Source organism: Cenococcum geophilum (genome assembly GCF_001692895.1).
Source record: "Cenococcum geophilum 1.58 unplaced genomic scaffold K441scaffold_7, whole genome shotgun sequence".
Classification (NCBI taxonomy): Eukaryota; Fungi; Ascomycota; class Dothideomycetes; order Gloniales; family Gloniaceae; genus Cenococcum; species Cenococcum geophilum.
In genome coordinates this window covers 37,278-59,293 of record NW_027137565.1, presented here as the reverse complement: position 1 = coordinate 59,293, position 22,016 = coordinate 37,278, and the positions used below count along the sequence as shown (strand labels likewise).

At 35.5% G+C, this 22,016-nt stretch overlaps 1 protein-coding gene across 1 annotated transcript; it reads right to left on the bottom strand.

The window, feature by feature from the left end:
* Positions 1–17,124: 17,124 nt before the first annotated feature.
* On the bottom strand, positions 17,125–18,868 carry K441DRAFT_654217 (histidyl-tRNA mitochondrial precursor). Its single transcript, XM_067647659.1, has 4 exons — positions 18,590–18,868; positions 18,376–18,545; positions 18,098–18,332; positions 17,125–18,049 (listed from the first exon to the last, which is right to left on the bottom strand). The coding sequence occupies exons 1-4, from the start codon at positions 18,780–18,782 to the stop codon at positions 17,241–17,243; spliced, it is 1,407 nt and encodes a 468-aa protein (XP_067507717.1). The 5' UTR covers positions 18,783–18,868; the 3' UTR covers positions 17,125–17,240.
* Positions 18,869–22,016: the final 3,148 nt, after the last annotated feature.

Sequence of the window (22,016 nt, the reverse complement as noted above, 5' to 3'; positions counted from 1 at the left end):
GATGTCTATCGCTTTATAAGACGCAAGAGGAGTAGGATAGTAAACCACTTTGGCATTTAATAAATGTAAAAAGCCATAGGACTAAGATTCTTAAAAAGAAATAAGGAAGATAACTTAAGATTTTAAGAAATAAATAAGAGTAGAAGCTAGTTATTTATTAGGATAGATTAAGATAGGGACCGATATATAGGACAAGCCTAATAAGTGGACCACTCTAGGCGAACAAAGTGTTTAGCTAAAAGGTTAAAGAGTTAATACTATAATTAAGAAGTAAGAAGACTTTAAAGATTTATTAGCTAGACGTAGACTAAAAGAAAGGTAGAAAGAATTTAGAGAAAGAATCTATATATAGTAAGAATAGAACTAGAATTATAAGTTACATCGGCAAAATATGGTACCCTTTCAATGGCCTCAATGGTTGGTGGTTGACGCAATTGGCGCGCAGTTGAGTAGCCTATGTCGTGTTTTTTTGACACGCAGCCTGCGCGCAGCCTGCGCGCAACCTGCCAGTAATCTGCGCATTTGGCAACCATAATTATATTTACCTCTTTTATACTAATAATATATTTTAAATAAATAAAAGCTATTTTAAAGCTATTTATAAGGCTAGCAAAATAAATATTATTATTTTAGATAATTTAATATAATACAGCGATGGTTCTCTTCTACCTATCTACCTATTGACTTACCTACCTGCCTGCATCGCCTACCTGTCTGCATCGCCTACCTATCTACATCTGCCTACCTATCTATATTTACCTACCCGTTAGCATCTACCTACCTATCTGTATCTGCTTACCTGTCTGCATCTACCTACCTGTTTACATCTACTTATCTACATCTACCTACCTATCTGCATCTGCCTACCTATCTATATCTGCCTACCCGTCAGCATCTACCTACCTATCTGCATCTGCTTGCCTATCTGCATCTACTTACCTATCTGCATCTGCCTGCCTATCTATATCTGCTTACCTGTCTGCATCTGCCTACCCTGTCTACATCTACCTACCCGTCAGCATCTACCTGTTTGTGCCTACCTGTCTGTGCTACCTTAATTCGATCGATCGATCGAATCGTTTATAGTGTTGCTGGCTAGTCGTTGTCGTCTGGCTCTGGCGACGGTCGTCTGGTTCTGGCGACGGTCGTCTCGCTCTGGCAACGGTCGTCTAGGGCTGGTAGACGGTCGTCTGGCTGGGCTGACGGTCGTCTGGTTCTGGCGACAGTCGTCTGGTTCTGGCAACGGTCGTCTGGTTCTGGTAACGGTCGTCTGGCTGGCGACGGTCGTCTGGCTCTGGGCGACGATCGTCTTGGCTCTGGCAACGGTCCGTCTGGTTCTGACGACGGTCCATCTGGCTCTGGCAACGGTCGACTGCGTTCTGGTAACGGTCATCTGGTTTGGCGACGGTCGTCTAGTTCTAGCAACGGTCCTCTGCTGGCTGGCCCGTTCTGGTGCCTCCCCTAGGTAGGAAGGAATAATAAAGAAGGAAAGGAAGGGTAAAAAATAAGGTGGCTACCATAAGGGTAGAGGCACGTGTAGAGGCTATCGGGGAATATAGCCGGGGACCCGATGCAGAGGGCTTCGTGTAGAGCCCTCTGTACGCAGAGCTTTCGCGCAGAGCCTCGTGCAGAGCCTCTGTACGCAGAGCTTCTCGCAGAGCCCTCGTGCAGAGCCTTCTGTACGCAGAGCTTCGCGCAGAGCCTCGCGCAGAGCCTCCGCGCAGAGCCTCGTGTGCAGGAGCTTCGTGCAGAGCTTCGCGCAGAGCCTCGTGCAGAGCTTCGTGCAGAGCTTCGGTGCAGAGCCTCTGTACGCAGAGCTTCGTGAAGAGCCTCGTGTAGAGCCTTATGCGAAGCTTCGTGCAGAGCTTTGTGCAGAGCCTCTATGCGCAGAGCTCTCGTGCAGAGCCTCTGTACGCCAGAGCTTCGTGTAGAGCTTCGTGTAGAGCCTCTATGCGCAGAGCTTCGTGCAGAGCCTCTGTACGCAGAGCTTCGTGTAGAGCCTCGTGCAGAGCCTCCAAGTAATAAGACTATAAGATTGTATGAGATTGTATAAGATTGTATAAGATTATATATATAATAGTTAATATATAGTATATAACTTTACCTTAATCGCACGTTAAGAAATATACAGTTAGCTTTTAAAGTTGTTAAGTAGGTTAACTGCGTATTATTTAACTTTTAAGTAGGGTTAACTGCGTGTTAAAGGATATGCAGTTAGCTTTTAAAGTTGTTAAATAGGTTAACTGTATATTGAGTTAGTTAAATTGTATTGTTAAGTAGGTCAACTGCCGTGTTTAAGTTAGTTAAATTGCATGTTAAGTAGGTCAACTGCGTGTTGAGTTAGTTAAATTGCATATCAAGAGTAGGTCAACTGCGTGTTGAGTTAGTTAAATTGCATATTAAGTAGGTCAACTGCGTATTAAGTTAGTTAAATTGCATATCAAGTAGGTCAACTGCGTGTTGAGTTAGTTAAATTACATGTTAAGTAGGTCAACTGCGTGTTAAGTTAGTTAAATTACATGTTAAGTAGGTCAACTACGTGTCAAGTTAGTTAAATTGCATGTTAAGTAGGTCAACTGCGTATTAAGTTAGTTAAATTGCATATTAAGTAGGTCAACTGCGTGTTAAGTTAGTTAAATTACATATTAAGTAGGTCAACTGCGTATTAAGTTAGTTAAATTGCATGTTAAGTAGGTCAACTGCGTGTCAAGTTGGTTAAATTGCATGTTAAGTAGGTCAACTGCGTATTAAGTTAGTTAATTGCGTGTCGAGTTAGTTAAATTGCATGTCAATTACGCGAAACGCGAAAACCAAAGTCTACTTGAATCTCATCCTGCGAATATTTTCCCGATGTAAGAATGCTAAAATAGTTAACAGATAGAGTACTTATAAGGAGAATTACTTATAGGCTAAAGATAGATATACTAAGGGCAAAGTGGTTATAAGAAATTAAATAGGAAGAGGATTTTAGAATCTCTATTAGGTTTAAAGAATAATATATAAAAGGTTATAATAATATAGTAATAAAAAGATACTTCTTTATAAATAGATTGTATATACTTATAGACCTATACTAAAAGTGGTATAGATAGCAATATAACAATAATTAGGAAGATTTCTATATATAGCTAGACAAACAAGTTGTTATAGACTAAGCCATATTGGAATAATATATAAATTATATTAGATAAGTATTAATTATAACGTTAAGAGACTTAGAAGGATAGTTAAAGGACTAGAGAAGTAAATAATAAATTTTAGTACCTACTAATAGTAGACTAGTAGCTAGGTTAATTAAATAAAGGTTTTAACTTAAGAATAAAAAAAAGCTAAGAGTTAACCTAAGACACCTAACGTATTATATACTAGTATAGATTATATATAGAGATAACTAATAAAAAATGTATAAAACGCTAAAGGCGAGAAACTAGAAGTACTCTATAAGGATATATTAGGCGCTAGATAAGCAATAATATAGGAATACTAAAAGTATATATAGCTGGCATCTAGTAAAAATTGTTAGGGCACTGAGTAGGCTGATGGAATGATATATATAATACTCTATAAGGAAGAATCTCAAGACCCCAAGAGGATATCTACACGATGGCCCGCGCGCTGTCACGTGACACGTCGCTGAGCTCAAAGAGACTGCCTAAGTACCCCCCTACCAACAGAAATCTAGGAGTTAGATAACTTAATACTTTAACTAAAAAGATTCCTTATTAAAAAAATACCTAGATAGAAGATAGTAGTAGAAATGCCTAGAGAATATATGTCTATAGTATATTAAGGAAAAATAAATAAAGTATTAGCTAAAAGCGGACCAAGTATAAACGGAATTTAGTAGCTAATAGTTAGAAAAATAGGAGGCCTATAAAACTAGAGGAAGCTAGTAGTAAAGCCTTAGACCCTTAAAGGAATTTAAGGACAATACCTAAATTTATAAGTTAATTGGTAAGATTAGTAGTTTAAAGCATTAATAGATAGTAGAGTAATAAAGAACTATATACTACTAATAGTAGTTAAATAGATAGGGCTACTATATAGATAGAAGGAGTACTTTTATTTATTGGTTATAATTTTAGGAGATCTAATAGCCTATAGAGGAGGTATTATTAATTTAAAATAGAACCTATTTAGATAATTATTAAAGGAAAACTAGTTAAAATATTTTTTAATATCTTACTATTAAGACGGGACGAGGTATATATAGTATTCGAAATACCTTAATTATAGGAATATAATCTAAAGACTAATAGGGTTATAGGTTAGGTTAATATTAAAAATACTTAATGCTATAAGATATAATAACAGACTAAGTTAGTATAGTGCTAAATTAGAGCAATATATAAAGAGACTAAGTAAGGCTTAAGTTATATACTAAAGAGATATTATAAGTATAGTAAAAAGCTATAGAGCCTAGAAAGTAAAAAGTTATTAAAATATCTAGTATAGGACTATAAAATAGAATTAGAACTAGGAATAAACTTAAGGTTTTTAATTTATAAGCTAATTAAGGAGGAGTTAAAAGCACTTAAAGAGTTTATCTAGGAAAACCTATAGAAGGGATATATTAGACTATTATAGTTATTAGCGGGATATCTAGTAATATTTGTACTAAAGAGGAATAGAAAACTTAGGCTATGTATTAACTATAGATAGTTAAACAGCATTACTAGAAAGGATAGGTATTTTTTACCCTTAATTAGCGAAATTTAAGATAGGATAGGTAATACGCAAATCTTTATAAAGATAGATCTAAGATAGGCATACTATTAGATTAAGATTAAAGAAGGCAATAAGTAAAAGGTTATAAGGCACATTACTAGGGTATACGGTAGGGAGTAGGTAAGCCGAGAATGAGTCACAAGGAGAGTCGATAGAAGAGGATGATATGGTAATAAGGGTAGGTAATAGCCTAGTACAGAGAGAGACGAAGGAGGCTGTAAGCCCGAGGAGCTTATAAGGGGTGGCCAAGGCCTAGCCGAAGGCTAGCCTTAGTAGCCCCTAAGAGCTCCCGGGATGTAGCCGAGTAAGGGACCAAAAGACCCTTATAAAGGTAGCCTTTAGGTTAAAGGGAGAACTATATAAACTATTAGTTATATAATTCTGGCTTATAAATGTACTAATAACGTTCTAAAAGCGGATTAATAATGTATTAGGAAAATATCTTAATAGATTTGTTATAGTATACTTTAATAACATTATTATCTACTTTATAAGTAAGGAAGAGTATAGAGAATATATTAAATAAGTTTTAAAGAGACTATAGGAGGAATAGATGCTAGTATTAATTAAGAAATATAAGTTCTTTATAAGAAAGACCGATTTTATTAGATTTATTATTAAATTAGGTTATATTAACATAGACCTAAAGAAAATTAAAACTATAGTAAGTTAGTAAAAACTAGAGAATATTATATAGTTAAGATTATATTTAAGGGTTTGTAACTACTATATAGGGTTTATTATATAATTGTTAAAGAATATTAAGCTATTTATAAGGCTAATAAAGAAAGAGGAACTATAGATATAGAAAAGTGAGTTAAAATTTTTTATTTTAAAACCCTAAGAAGTTATTTACCTAGGAACTAATTCTTAAAATCTACTAACTAAAGCTAGAAATGGTTATAGAGACAGACGTATTAGACTTTATACTAGGAGTATATTTACTATAAAAATATTAGAACACATAGTACCTAGTAGTATACTATAGTTCGAAATAATAATACTATTAGAATTAAACTATAACATCTATAATAAGGAGTTATTAGGTATAATTATAATACTTAAAAAATAGAGAGCATTCTTATAAGGTATAGAAAACCCATTTATAGTTAAGTTAAATTATAAGAACTTAATTATAGATAGGTTAGATAGGCAGAAATGCTTACAGAATACTATTTTAAGATTTAGTATTCTAAAGGTATAGAGAACATAAGAGTAAATGCGCTAGGTAGAAAGGCTAAATTATATAATAATAAAAAACTATTAGGAGCAATATTGTGAAAAGATAAAGATAGATTAATTAAATATAACTATTTAAAGATTATAGTAATATAAGAAGAATAAACTTATAAGGCACTAGAGGGTATATAGTCTTAAAAGATCTAAAGAAGTATAAAGCGAGGATCTAGACTTAGAGTAGGATAAAAATAAAAAAGCGATATATATACTAAAGAGCATTATAAAAAGGTTTATTAAAGGTTTCTATAGAGGAATAATATAAGGACACAACGGAGCTATAGGCTTAGTGTTAAGACTCTAAGAGAAATCTATTATTTAAGGAATTTAGGGCTTAGTAAGGCAAGTTATAAGAGAATATTTAGATTATTAAAGGAATAAACTAATGGGGTATAAGCTATATAGAGGGCTATAATCTATTAAAATGCTAAAACGTTTATAGAAGATAATATTATAAGACCTTATTATAAAGTTACCAAAGTTAAAGGACCCTATTACTAGATAGGATTATAATATAATCCTAGTAATAGTAGATAAGTTAACTAAATAGGGCTACTTTATAGTAAGTATAGAGGAAATCTTAGTAGAAGATATAGCTAGAATCTATATTAAAGAAGTGTTTGTAAGATATAGAGTATTAAGTAAAATTATATTAAATAGAGATTTAAGATTCGTAGTAATATTTTAGAAGGTATTCTTATCGGAATAAGGGGTTTGCGTAGTAATATTAATAGTATATTATCTATAAACGGATAGCTAGACGGAAAGACTAAACTAGATACTAGAATAGTATCTAAAATATTATATTAATTACGCGTAGAATAATTAGATATTATTATTACCAGTTATATAGTTTATATATAATATAATACTATAAAAAGAAATTAGGATATTACTATTTAAGGCAAACTACGGATATATACTAAGAATATTATTATTACTATAATAAGTAAAGAATAGAAATATTAATAAATCTTTATACAGACCTTAAAGAATTAGCGAAAATGGTATAAAAAAGGATAAAAGGCACTATAATGCTAGGAGATCTAAGGGACTAGATCTTAAGGAGGGGGATAAAGTATAGCTACTATATAAAATTTTCAAGAGTTAATGACTAAGTAAGAAGTTAGAATATATTAGATTAGGACTATTTAGGATTATAGTAAAAATCTTAAAAGTTATATATAAGCTAGACTTACTAGAGAAAATAAAGATCTATTCTATATAGTATATAAAGATATTAAACTACTAGTTTATAAAACAGACATATATAAAGAATAAGAAGAAGATAAATAGTAAGTTTTAAAGATCGTTAGTTATAATAACATAGACAATAAAATATAGTATAAAGTAAAGTGTATAGGCTATAATAAGTGTAACCGACTACCGACACTGCGTTGAGACACAAGATCACCGCTTGGAAGGCTCCGAGATGGCGTTAACGCCACCCAATATAGTGGTTGCAGATCAATATTGGTGGCAGATTACCGTTCCCATTTCAGCTATCTATTACCCCATCACTTCTACCTTCTTCGTGTATATATAGAGCCTCTAGAGCTACATTCACAATCAAGTCGTTCATTCAATCCTTCACACTGCAAAGCTTACAGTTATGAGCCCGGCCTGCCTACCGTACTGCATCTGATCTGTACATTCAGCGCTTACTAAGCAATTAATTGCTACCTCGTTTAAGAAGTCACTACTTCTTCCACCTTTGCAAGTGTTTCGAGCTTCTTCCGGGTACCTCTCTTGTACTCGTGATTACCTTTATTTACCAAACGGACGATCGAACATCGAACATCGATTATATCGAACATCGATCGAGCCGAACCCGACCGACCGTACGACCTACGACCGTACGAACCCAACCTCCTTCAACCCAGATACACAACCATTCGACAGAGTCGACCTATCCACCACAGCGTAACGACCTCATATGGCGTCCAAGTGAGAGCCTAGCCAGCGCGATAGCCCGAGCACAGAGCCAGAGCGAGATGCCAGAGCACGGAGCCAGAGCAGAAGCTAGCTTGGATATACTGATGGTGAGAGACAAAGATACTGGGTAGACACAAGGAAGGCACCAGATCGACGGCAGCCAAAGGACCGTCGCAAACCAGACAACCGTTCGAACGACCAGCTAGCGAACACCAGAGCCTCAATATAGGCCTGTCACCAAATCAAATCAAGGCCTCCTGGGGAGGCACCAACACTACAATCAGTCGCAGCTATTACGCTGTAGACGCCTTCCGCTACAACCAGTTGCAGCCATCACGCTGTAGACGCCCTTCCGAAACGCCAGCCTACATTGGCACCAGCCTTATCGGCACCAGTTGCGACGACCGCAACGTCACCAGATACGACGTCTTAACGTCACCAGAGTCACCAAGTGACTACCTCCAGATCTACCTCGATTACAGCTCATATGGCTACAGCCCAAATGACTACCTCGAACACAGATCGAACATCTACCTCGAGTACAGATCGAACGTCTACCTCGAGCACGGATTGATTGACTGCCTCGAATGCAGATCAAAACACCACACCTAGATCAAACGATTCAGTAGAGCCTCCTACAAAGGATGCTAAAACATCTACCTCGACTATAGATCAAAAGGATCTACCGCGAGCACAGATTAATTGACTGCCTCGAATGCAGATCAAATTACTACACCTCTTTGAATACAGTCTCCTAAGAGGCTGGAGAGGACATATCTTTGAACCTAGTCTCCTGAGAGGCTGGACACCTTTTCGAATATAGTCTCCTGAGAGGCTATGGAGGACATCTCTTTGAATACAGCTCTATATCCAGAGATATAAAGTTAGGGAGATATATTCTAAAACGACCCTTTTTTTACTCCTGTTTGATACAGTTTCTACCTTCATTTTGTCTTCTACAGCTTTGACTACACCGTCAAATCTGGGGGGGTGTGTAACCGACTACCGGACCTTGCATATTACCCTGTTTCACCTGCGTCAGCACTACCCTCGTATGTCTCAGATACGTTGGAAATGAGTTATGGGCTTCGGAGTTCGGGGTCTACTTTCATGTATTTATACCACTTGATTTCCATAGATTTACAATCAAGTCGTTCATTCAATTCTTCGCACTGCAAAGCTTACAATAAGACTACCTAGGAGCTACTATAGAACCTAAAGAATGCTATAAAAAAGATATAGAAGTATTAGAAGAAAATAGGTTAGGTAATATTAAGAAGGAACAAAAGATAAAAAGATTAGTTAAAGGTAATAGAAGAGCCGCTAGACTAAAGGGATCTACTACTAGTATATAAGCTATTTCCGCCTCTTCCTAATTAAAATTCTTTTTAGTCTCTTTAGCCTTAAGCTTAGCTAAACTTTACTTAGTGTTACGGGACGGAGGTAGTGGCTATAGAACGTATGTATTTAAGGAGTCTATAAGACGTTACGCGATTAATTGTAAGGGTTAAGGGCGTAAGGAGGTAATATACCTGCGCGTAGCTAGTATAAGCTATACGCGAGGTATACATAAAAGTACGGGGCTCTTCTTTAGAGGCCCCTGCGGTGGGGTTCCATAATACTACCCCCCCTCCTATAGGGGCGGAGCTCCGGCAACGCTATGGTTACTATATATATATAAAAGAGACACTTAAGGTATAGAGAAGAAGAAAGGGGTATTGTTAAAGGCTTATAACAACGTTATATAATAAGGCTTAGCACCTAAGGATCCAACTAATTAGATAACTTTAATCGCTAGTTAAAGTTCCTAGACATCTTAACAATTTTCCGGTTACGTAATCGCACTTTGCTATCGCGTAACGGCAATCTACGGCAATCTAACGGTAATTTGCCCTTACGTAGTAATATATAATGGTTTAACTCTATAAGGGCTCCTATAGAGGATTAGGCATAAAATCTCTACTTAGGCCCAGTTTCTATAGATTCCCGTAGTAAAAATCGCTAATTAGATCCTTTGTATTTTTAAAGTCTTTTTATAACCAACTACTAGACCCTGTTTTACTAGCGCCAGCACTACGCTTATATGTCTTGGATATGGTTAAAATAAGTTATAAACTTCGGAGTTCAGGGGTCTACCTTTATGTATTTATATTACTTAATTTCTATAAATTTACAATTAAGTCGCTCGTTTAATACCCACACTGTAAAGCTTATACTTTCTATAGTTATTATTCTGGCTAATCTATATCAAATCCTATATAGATAGCTCTGTAGTAGAGCCGCCGTCCTCTACCTTTACCAAAGTATTTAGAGTTAATAATTCGTTTAATGGTCCACTCCTTATAGTTCTTATCTTTGTTCTTATCTTAAATTAGTACTAATAGGGGTTTAGGCTATATCTGTCCTGGTAAGGGGTTAGGCTAGTAAAGGTATAGTAGCTATAGGTAAAATATAGGCTATATCCTACGGGTAGCTAAAGTAGGTAGGACCTCTAGCTTATATACGGCCCCCTTATTAATAACTTATTTAATCTAATAGGGGCCGAGATTCTTATAGTTAAGTGACTTTATAGGCCTCTATATAGAGATATTGCGTATATTTAGCTATACCTAGTTACCAACACGCATCTCCGGTGGTAGTGTTCTATAATAGTTAGCAAAGTAGGCCTACTTTACTTAAGCCTAGGCCATTTCTCCCTTGCAGTAGTTAAGTAGATTTTTTATATAGTCTGCATACTAGTTAGCAAGTAGTATCTTAAGGCATTTTCTATATAGTAGTTTCTTATTAATAGGTTCTAGTGGCTTTATACTAGATTAGAGGTAATAACCCTTATTTATAAAGAATAGGGTAAGTCCTATAGTAGTTAATATGTAGTTATTTACTACAAATTTACTTAGTAAAAGGTAATCTACCCAATTATCTTAACTATAGGCGACTACTTATTGTAAATACGCTTTTATGCTAGTGTTCGCGTTTTCTAGTTACTTAGTAGTTTTATAGTAGAAGGATATAAACATCTTAATAAAGATACTAAGGCGTTAGCAGATTCGTCTCTATATATTAGAGTTAAACTATATACCTTAGTCGGATGTAATTAAGTTAGGTAACCTATATAGTTAGTAAACTTTGCGAAGGAAGGTGTTAGTAACGTTGCTAATAACTACGCCTTTAGTTAGGACGTAGTGGCGCTCTTTTATAAGTCGGCATATTATTATAAGGATATTCTTATAGGTACGGCCATATTATTTATAAGGTGGTAGGTTAATAATAAAATCTATAGTAATATCTGCCTATCGTTATATGGGTACTAGTAAGGGGTATAGTAGTCCTTATTACTTTATATTAAAGGCCTTAACGTGCTTATAACCGTAGCAGGCACCTATAAAGCGTTTAACTAAGTCTATTATCTTAGGCCAAAAGTGATATTAGCTAAGGAGCTTATAGGTTCCTCTTTTACCTAGGTAGCCGCTTAACCGGAGGTTATAGGCTATTTAGATTAGTTGCCGTTATAGGTTTTCTAAATTAGGGATAAATAGACGGCCTTTATAATAGAAACTGTTTTCTTTTACTTTTAAGGCTACTATATTAATCTAGTCTAGGCTTTAGAGTTTAGTAGGTAGCGTATAAGCGCTAATAGTCTTTACGGCAATAAGTTAATATAGTAATAGGTTAACAGAGGTATTATATACTGTGGTAATAAGCTTATTAATTTTAAAAGGTAACTCTAGTTCTATAATATAAAGCTAAGGTACTATTAGCTCTATCGTAGGTAGTATACCTAGGGCTAAATTCCGTGCTTTTAAGATCGTTTATTATTAGAACTAATTTTAGGAGTCTTTTTTTTAACTAAGGGAGGTCTTATAAGCGGTATGTTAGGCTATTAGGCTTAGTACCTTATACTCCTTATCTATATATAATTTTAAAGTTAAAACTAGAGAGAAACTCGTTCTAGCGTACTTAGCATTAGTTTAGCTACTTTATAGTTATAAAGTACTTAAGGTTGCAATAGTCCGTAAGAACTTTAGTAGGTTAATTAGGTTCTACTAAGGAGAGTTCTAATTAGAATTCCTTAAATACTTATACAATTATAAGAAGTTCCTTATTATAGATCTTATAGTTATACTCTTATAGTATAAGCTTAGACGAGTAGAATATAACTAGGTAAAGGAAACCGTTATTACCTATTTAGAAAAGAACGCCTACGTTAACATAGTCTAAGGAGTTAATTTTAAGGTAAAGTTATTATTCTAGTGTAAAGTAAGCTAAGATAGGTGCTTTAGTAAAAGCATTTTTAAGGTCTTAGAACCCCTTCTTATATTTAGGTATTTAGGTAAAGCGTAAATACGTTTTTCTTCCTTTTGCAAAAAGGCCCTTCGTCTATATTACTGCTATAAGTAGTACTACTACGCCTAAGAAGTTATATATAAATTTTTAATAGAAGTTAGCGAAGCTAAGGAAAGCTTATACATCCTTAATGCAGTTAGGGGCTTACTATTTAGTAATTATATATACCTTCTTAGAGTCTATACGAACACCCTTAGTAGTAATAATTAGTTTAAGGTATTTTACTTCTATAACTAAAAATTCGCACTTCTTTAAATTAATATAAATTCCTACGTCCCTAAGGCGCTCTAAGACCTTTTAAACGTGCTTAGTATACTTAAAAGGGTTATTATTATAAATAAGTATATTATCTAAGTACGCAGAGCAGAAGCTGTTAAAGTAGTCCTATAAGGCGTTATTAATATAGCTTTAAAAGGCGCCTAGGCCGTTATATACACTAAAGGGCATAATAGTATATTTAAATTAGCCGAAGTATAATACGAATACGGTTTTCCATTTATTACCTTTCCATATTTAAAGATAGTTAAAAGCAGCGATAATATTAAGCTTAGTATAGATTTTAGCTTAACTAAGTCACTTAAGAGTCTCGCGTATAAGTAGTATAGGGTATTAGTTCTTAACTATAATAGCGTTAAGTCCTTTATAATTAATATAAAATTAAATACCTCCTTTTAGCTTCTTAGTAAGAAGAATAGGGGTGGCTACTGGGGATATACTAGGATAAATAAACCCTTTATTAAGGTGTTTGTTAATATACTTTTTTATAACTAGAAGTTCGTTTTTAGATATTAAGTAAAGTCTCTTATAAGGTAGCATTTTTCCTTATTTAATATTAATAGCGTAGTTATTAGGTTAATATAGGGAGAGTATATCTGCGCCCTTTTATAAGCATATATTAATAAAGTTGTAATACCTTTTAAAGAGGAGCTTACGGAGTTCCTCATTAATAAGTCCTTTTTTAAGCTTTATAAACTTCTTAAAGTCTAAAGGTGAAAGTCCGTAAAGTTCTATAAGGGAGTCGTTTTTTTAGAAGGTCAACTATATCTATCCTATTACTATAAAGGACGTAGTTTTATTTTTTTGTTAAGCTTATATAGTTATAATTAGGAAGCTACAGTAACGGTCTAGCCTTTTCTACCTACTATATAGTAGAAGGCCGTAGCACTTATATAGTAGTAGTTGGTTATAAGTAGGGTAATAAGGAGTTCCTTAGGTTAACGTCCTAGGGAGTAAATAGAGGCGGCTAGGCTATACCCTAGGTAAGTTTCTTTATAGTATTAAGAGTTAAAGGTTACCTCTTTCTTTTCCTAGTTAATAGCGGGGTTATATTATTTAAGCTAGCTTATTTTAAGGATAATAGGGTAGTTGGTAAGTAGTATAATATAGGCCTAGAGCTCTTTCTAGTGCCTATTTATATCTAGGTAGAGTTATACTATATAGGTAATCTTCTATATAGTATAACTACTGTTAGCAAGTTATAGGGCGCGGGCTTTAGTAAAGGGTAAGATAGGTAGGTTATAAGTACGCATAAATTAGATATTTATAAATTTATTAATAGCTTCGCAATTAATTATAGAACGGCTTTTATATTATTTTTTAGTAGTAGTTCCTATTATAGGTAAAACTATCTATTTCCGTCCGTTTATCTTTACTAAATTATTTATTAAATAGGCTAATATATAGATCCCTCCGTTATTAGGGCGTCCTAACCTATAACTTAGGCTAGGACTTAGCGTTTTCCGCTTCCATATCTAACCTACTACTATTACTATATCTTTGTCTTATATAGTAGTGGCGCGTAGTAATATATTTAGTGTTTAGGGCATTAGGTTAAATATTAGGCGGCGGCTACTAAACCTAGCTATTAAGTAGTTTAGGTTATCGTAATAATAGCCTTCTTAATAACATCTATAGTAGTATCCTAATTTCTAAAATAGCTCGCGCTCTCCATCTAGGAGTTTTTACGGAAAGGTTAGTATAGAAAAGTTAATATTAGCTCTAGTGGTACTTAAGGTAGTAGGCATTAGTAGCTTAGTATATATAGGTTTAGTAGGCCCAAAGGGCTTCTATAGAGAGGTCTTTAGGTAAAGATTAGCAGTAGTAATCTAATTTAGTTGTCGTTTAATTTTCTATAGAGATGCTACCATATTATAAATATTATTATAGTTATGGCTAGCGGCTGTGTAACTAGGGTAATAAGTAACTTTTTTAAGGAGATCCTTTTAGTCTTTAGTATCGTCTTAGGTAAGGGCTCTAGTGTATTCCTAGAATTTAATATAGAACTTATTAAACAATTTAGTAAGGCTTATTTTTAGGGTATATAGTTTAGCTCGGCTAGTGGCTAATAGGTTATAGTCGCGGTATATTAGGTTAAAATTATTAAAAACTTCCTAGTAGGACTACCACTTTTAGGGGCTATTAGTCTCCTATTAGGCGAAGAGTATATTAAATAGTATACCCTTTATTCGCCTAATAATATAGCTAATTTTAGTATCTTCTATAGGAAAAAGGTGGACGCTTTAAGTTAGTTTCTCGCGGATTTATATCTTCTAATAGCTATATTCCTTACGGTCTCCCTAAAAAACTAAGGGGTTAGGGTAATATATATTAGACCCTACGGTAGCGGTTTAGATTTAATTATTATAGCTTTTATTATTACCGCTCTAGTAGGGGTTCCCGTTAGGCAAAGCTGCTTGGCACTAATCCTCTATTAAGCGTTAAGTAGGTAAGTTTACTAGGGGCGTAAAAACTTAGGTAGCGTTATATACAGTAAAGAGGTATCTAGCATTATTACAAATATGCTTATTAAGCTAAGATTATAGGTATTTAATTATGCCCTCTTTTTTAGTAACTATAGCAATAAGTAAAATCTTAGCCTTTTTTAACCGTTAAACGTCACGTTTAGATACACGGAGATTATCTTTAGTCTTTTAGTGCGTATTATTAGTAAGCGCCTTATAAGCTTATAGGTCTTAGATAATATTACAATCTTAAATAGTACGCATCTTAGCTTGTATAAGCTTTAGGTAGTAATTCTATAAAAGGCGGTAGTATTTATTAGGTTCTTATACTACCATTTTTATAAACGTCTTAGCGTCTCGTATTTTAATCTTAATAGGTAGTAGCCCTTTTACTTACTCACCCGTAGTTATATAGTTAGTAAAAGATAAAACATTATTAATGTTTACTTTATTAAGGTTATTATAATCTCTTAAGCTACTAGGCTTTCCCTTAGGGGTTAAGGCTAGGGCTAATAAATTAAATTCTCCTAGGATTGATTGGCGGCGTAGGTTAAGTATAGGTATTAGATTGTTCTTTAGGTTTAATATAATAGCTAGTACAAAGTATCGTCTTACTATTATAGGTTCCTTAGAAGCATAAAGTAAGGTAACTTATAAATACGCTATTTCTAACAGCGTCTATAGTATTATAAAGACGTAGAATTAGTTGTAGGCTAAGCGTCGGTAATAAAAAGGCGCAACGTAATGTTATAGGACGGAGGTAGTGGCTACAGAACGTATGTATTCGAGGAGTCTACAAGACGTTACGCGATTGATCGTAAGGGTCGAGGGCGTAAGGAGGTAATATACCTGCGCGTAGCTGACATAAGCTGTACGCGAGGTGTACGCGAGAGCACGGGGCTCTCTCTTAGAGGCCCCTGCGGTGGGGTTCCGTGACACTTAATAAGCTTTAACCCCTTTAAATAAACCTTCTTATAAACTTTCTTAAGATAGGTTAACTAAGCGTAAGCAGCTAGTCCAGTATTAAGTATTTACAACTATTTATTATAAAGATATTAAAACTTAACCTAGGCACGATTCTACTTATTACGTAATAATTAAAGTTTACTATAGGTAGTAGAGAGTTAGTCTTTTAACTTCTTAGCAGTAGATTAAATCTAAGACCCTATAATAAATTAAATAAGGTTTTAGACGCTTATAGAGAATAATAAGACGTATATACTTAGCATTAGAGATAGATTAAATATTATAGGACGATTATATATTTAATTTTATACACTTAGTATAGGAAGAAGGTTAGCAACTAGACGGAGCTGTAATTATAATATATACTAACTTCTTCTCTATATAATAAGAATAGGATAATATAACTTTACTAAGTAAAAGAATAACAGTTACTAGCTGGTTAAAATAATTAGACAAAGAGGATTTAATAAGAGGTATTAGGAATAATGAAGGTTATTAAATTAAAGACGGAAATACTATATCTGTAATAAATAACTTAAAATAGAAGAAATCTTTAAGGACGAAATAAAGAGAAAGGGGATAGTGTTACGGGCCTTAATAGTAGTACGACTATTAAGAAGAGATATAAATAGGTTAGTTAAAATAGTATATAAGGTACTAGAATTAATTAACCTATAAAATAAGGAGTAACTAAGTTATATAGCTAGATATGTTATAAGTTTAGAACGTAAAACCGTGGAAATGTAAGGACGAATAGGATATATTTAAAGGACCATAGTCCCTATCTAAATAGTTCTCTTCTTTATAGTAAATCTTAGAATATAATTAGAGTTAATCTATTAGGCGACCTACTCTACTAGTTATATTTACTTATATACCTAGCCTATTAATAAGTCCACCGTAGTATCTTCTATAAGGCTTCGTTATATTATAGGCACCCTATAGGGAGAAGACTGCTAGCTCCGTCCTCTATACGCCTACTTTCTCCCCTTTACCAATAGTGTTAAAAATAAAGATAATTTAAAATCCTTAATTTCTTAAATTCTAGAAGATATATTATACAATATTATATAGATAGAAGATAACCTTTAGATGTAGTATAATTTTAATGTGCTAAGAAATATTGCAATGTTATCGGAATATCTGCAATATTGGCAATACCGATATTTTATCAAGTTGTATCAAATAAAATTTTATCGGTGTCCACTGCAGAGTTGCTACACGTGATGTGCACGGGCCACAAACGAGGGCTACGCGCAGGAAGGGATAATGTTAACATTGAAACTAGATCTACTGAAGTAACTTCTTCACCTCGGGTACGACATTCTGGCGAGCCACCAGCCGACCATCTTTCTCTGGGTCATCATCAGCTAGTCCGAGGATCTTCAATCTCACTTTTCCGCTCTTCAGTTCCTCCTCTCCAATAATGAGGACAGCACGGGCGCCGCCCACCTCTGCGGATTTAAACTGCTGTGGAAGCTTCGGTTTTACTTTCAGCGAATATTCAGCACTGATACCAGCAGCCCATAGTTCCCGTGCAAGCGCCATTCTTTCAGTCAAGAGACCGGACCCAAATGCCATAACGTAGACGTCGAATCTGCGCGCCACAGACTGGGCCTTTCCGTTTTCGCCGCGCGCTTTGAGAATTGTGAAGATTCGGTCAATACCGAAGGAGACTCCAACGCAAGGAATGCTGTTACCAAACATGCCCGATAGGTTGTCGTACCGACCACCCGCGGCAACGCTACCAATGGGAGGATCATTTGACTTGGTGTGGAGGTCCGGAAACTTGGTAGTAGCCTCGAATATGAGTGCAGTATAGTAATCGAGGCCGCGGGCCAAAGAGAGGTCGAAAGATACCTTATCAGAGAGCTGAAAAGCCTCCAAATAGGCACGAAGAAGATCCATATCTTCCAGGCCCGCTTTAAAGTCCTTATTCGCCGTAAGCCGGGAATCGCACCGGAGCTGATCGAGAACACTCGATATTCCGCGACCGTTGATTTGCACGTATCGACCAATATCATCCGCTACAGCAGAGTCGAGGCCCTTCTCTTCCATTTCCTTTTTGACTTCAGCCCAAGGAGATTTATCAAGCTTGTCTGGAAGCAGTCAGTAGACCGATAAAAAGCTCGATGCGATTGAAATACCAACGGCCGAGCTAATCGCGCGGATCTTGTTGTTTGGAACGCCGACCACAGTGAAGATCCCGTCGAGTATTTGGCGATGATTTACTTTAATGGTAATGTCGTCCGCTAGTCCCAACATTTCGAACACTTCGACAATTACCGAGATGATTTCTGCATCTGGTACCATTGGATCGAACGTGCCAGCAAAGTCCACGTCGCATTGATAGAACTCTCTTAAGCGTCCACGAGAAATTGCCTGGGGGGTTAGCAGCTACAATGCATGTGGATACCCAGCTTACCGGTTGATCCCGTCTGTAAACTTTTCCAATAGAGTAACGCTTCACTTGCTGAATCTTATTCATGGCTAGCCACCGTGCGAATGGCACAGTGAGATCGTAACGTAGTGAACATAATTCACCACCCTGGTCTTGTAGATCATAGATCAAACGGGCATCTTCGCCGTATTTGCCTAAACAGTAAGCTGGAGAATCGGGCATCTAGATTCAACTTTACCTGCAAGGATTTCTTTGAGCTCAAAAACCGGTGTGTCCAAAGCCACCGCAGCATGACGCCTAAATACTTCAGTTGCCGACGCAAAAATGCGATCTCTCATGCCAATATCAGGCCCAGTCCAGTCTCTCGTTCCCTTCGGAGTCTTTAGCTGCATGCGCGCAGTCTTCTCTCTAACGGCCAAGTTGGTTGCCATGTTCGGAGTATTGCGAATGGCGCAGAGAAGTGATTTGGCTGATAGAGAAGAAGAAATCGGGCGCATGAAAGGTCGTTGGGTGAGGGTTAACGAAGTGTTTATTTTTTGACTCACTCTCAGATATTGACGTGTACGCGTATCACGTGATCGATAGCCGACGCTTCATCCCTCCAAGTTATCTCATAAATCCGACGAAACAGACCCGGACTTTTGAACCTTATCTTTAAATAATACCCCCCTAGCACGCAATACCCAAGTTGAGAAAAAAGATGGAGACGGCAGAGGCGGAAGGAGGCTTAACGCGTCAATCGCGTCAAGAACGCGCTAAGACAACTAAGGCCCTTAAAAACGATAGTTATAAGAGTAATACAGAAGATACGGTTCATGTGGCAGTAGTGGCCCCTAGTACACCACAATTAAAGCATATGGGGAAAAAACTACGCCCTAAGGATCAAATAGTGTTAACAAGAAACTATATAATGGCTAAAAAGAGAGTAGAGTAGCCAGTAATAATAGCCATTATGGTAAACCAATTAATAACTAAGAAGATAAATATAACAATAAATATGCAGATTAAGGTGCTAACTAACCTAGTTATATCACTACTAGGGGCGTTAGAGGAGTAGAAAGAGGCACAAGCGAACTAAATTAAAGTTATTACTGAAATGTTTATAGTGCAGATTAACACGCTTAGAGTAGAGGTTATAAAAAAGATAGAGGTAATCCAGACCTAATTATCTAACATTTAAGCACCACTAAGCGCGGCTCCATTATATATGGATATTGCCTGTACGCCGCTAAGCAGTTAACTAAGCAACCTAACGTCCTTCCCTTTAAGAAATACTATGCCATCAACTATTACTAACACGCTATACTATATAGTTAATATATCTAGAGTTAAAAAGGAAAATAAGAACAAAGTATAACTGGGGGTAATTAGGCAAATAATTAAAAATAGTATGCGTATAATAAAAGGCCATAAAAGCTAGCGCTATATAGCAGTAATTAAAGACCCTAGGAACCCTACACATATTAAGATAACTTATAGAAATAAAGCCGAGCTCTAACGTATAAAAGAAGCGGCCTAGAAGACCTTAGCACCTAGTATTTAGGTACTATAAGACCAGCTTTACCTAGTAAAAATTAACAACGCTAATTAAATAGCAGTTCTTAACTAGGAAGGAAAGATTTAAGATAAAGTAGTAGAGGTGCTAGGAAAAGAGAACAATGTATATATAGCCTAGATAGGGTGGCTTAGTAAAAAAGATATAGGAAAGGCATATAGATTAATAGTGGTATATGTTACTAAAAGTAGTAAGGCAGTACGGTTGCTATAGAACCAATACTTTTACATTATAGGGGAATTAGCCTATATTAGAACCTATAAACCTAAAAGCGGCCTAACATAATGCTACTAGTATTAGATACTAGGATATAAAGCATTCATATATATAAGACCGTAAGTATATACTAGATGCGCTTAAGAAGGACATTATTATAATAACTGCTAAGGATAGATCCTAAAATGTATACTATGCGGAGGACCATATAAATTATTTAGTAAAAATTATTAAGTGCTTTATCCTACCCGCTATATATAAGACACTTTAGGTACTTTAACTAAATATCTAAAAGCAGAGTATAGTATAGCAGAGCCTAATAAATAATAAATAACTAAAAAACTTTAGAGTGTTAGCAATATTAGAGCTATATGTATAGAAAACGGATGATATAGTTATAACAGTCCCTATAGGACACTTAAATTAGACTAAGGTAATACCTACGGTCTAGTGCGAAGAGAGGTAGGCGGTATAGAGTATGCTATAGATTTAAAAAGACTTTAAGGCCAAATAGGTGCTAGTTTAATTAGTAGATCTTACCGCAGCAGTGCTGCGCCTTCCCAACCGATTAGTACTAGTAGTATTAGTATACATTAAGGGAAAGAATATAGAGGTACTATAGGATATAACTAGTAAACCATACTAACTAATCTAGGAAATATAGAACAAGATAGGTATATAAACCGATATAATACTCACAGGAGACTTTAATCAGCACGATTAGCTATAGGGAGGAAATAATATCTTGCTAGTAAGATAGGGAGAAGCTAACCTAATTATTAATCTTATAGGAGATTACTCCCTACATAGCCTGCTGCCTAGGGGTATAAAAATATGGCAAAATGGTGACTGCGAGATAACAATTAACCTAATCCTAGTATTAGATGAGCTAGCATTTATAATAGTAAAGTATATAGTATATAGGACAGAACACGGATCTAATTATAGGGCAATTAAGACGATATTTAATATTATAGTCCCTAAACGCGCTATAGAATAGAGAATACTCTTTAAGAACGCACTATAGAATAAAATTAGGAATAGGATTGCTATTACCCTCTATATTATTCTAGTAGGCGGTAGAGTATAGCAGCAAACAGACCGGCTTATAGATGTAGTGCTAGAGGTAGTCCACGCATTAACTCTAAAAGCTAGACCTTTACTATATATAAAAAGGTGGTAGATAATAGACCTTATAAAGCTCCGCCGGGTATATACCTACTAAAGAAACCGGGCAAAGAACTAATGCTAAGTAGGCTAGATATTACCAGAACTAGAGCAATAAGTAAAGGAGGCCTTAAAGGAATATTATAATACAATATAGAAACAGAAAAGGATATATTAGAACAACTTCCTAGCCAATAACGTAAATATTTAGTAAGTAGTAAAATACCTTAACCCAAGCGGCAACTCAGCGTTTAATAAGATACCACTGTTAGTAAGGACAAATGGATTTACTATAGGAGGTAAAAATAAATAAGCAGCGGAGCTGTTAACCACATTCTTTCCCCTGCTGCTAATAGGAATAGAGGATAAGGGCCCGCGGCCTTAATAAACGCTAATACTAATGCCGCGTTTTATAATGGAAGAGGTAGAACAAAAGATATTTACGGCAAAGCTATAGAAAGCGCTAGGGGACAACGGCCTACTAGCGATAGTGTAGAGGCAGATATAGCCGGTAATAAAAGATAGGGTCCTACTTCTCTTTTAGACCTTACTAGATAAGGGCAACCTTCCTAACTAATAGAGAAATGCTAAGATTATACCGCTTAAGAAGCTAAATAAAGGAGATTATATAAAGGCAAGGGCATAGAGGCCTATCTCTCTACTATCTATACTAGGTAAGATATTAGAGTCCATAGTTACCAAGAGAATATTATACGCGGTAGAGACC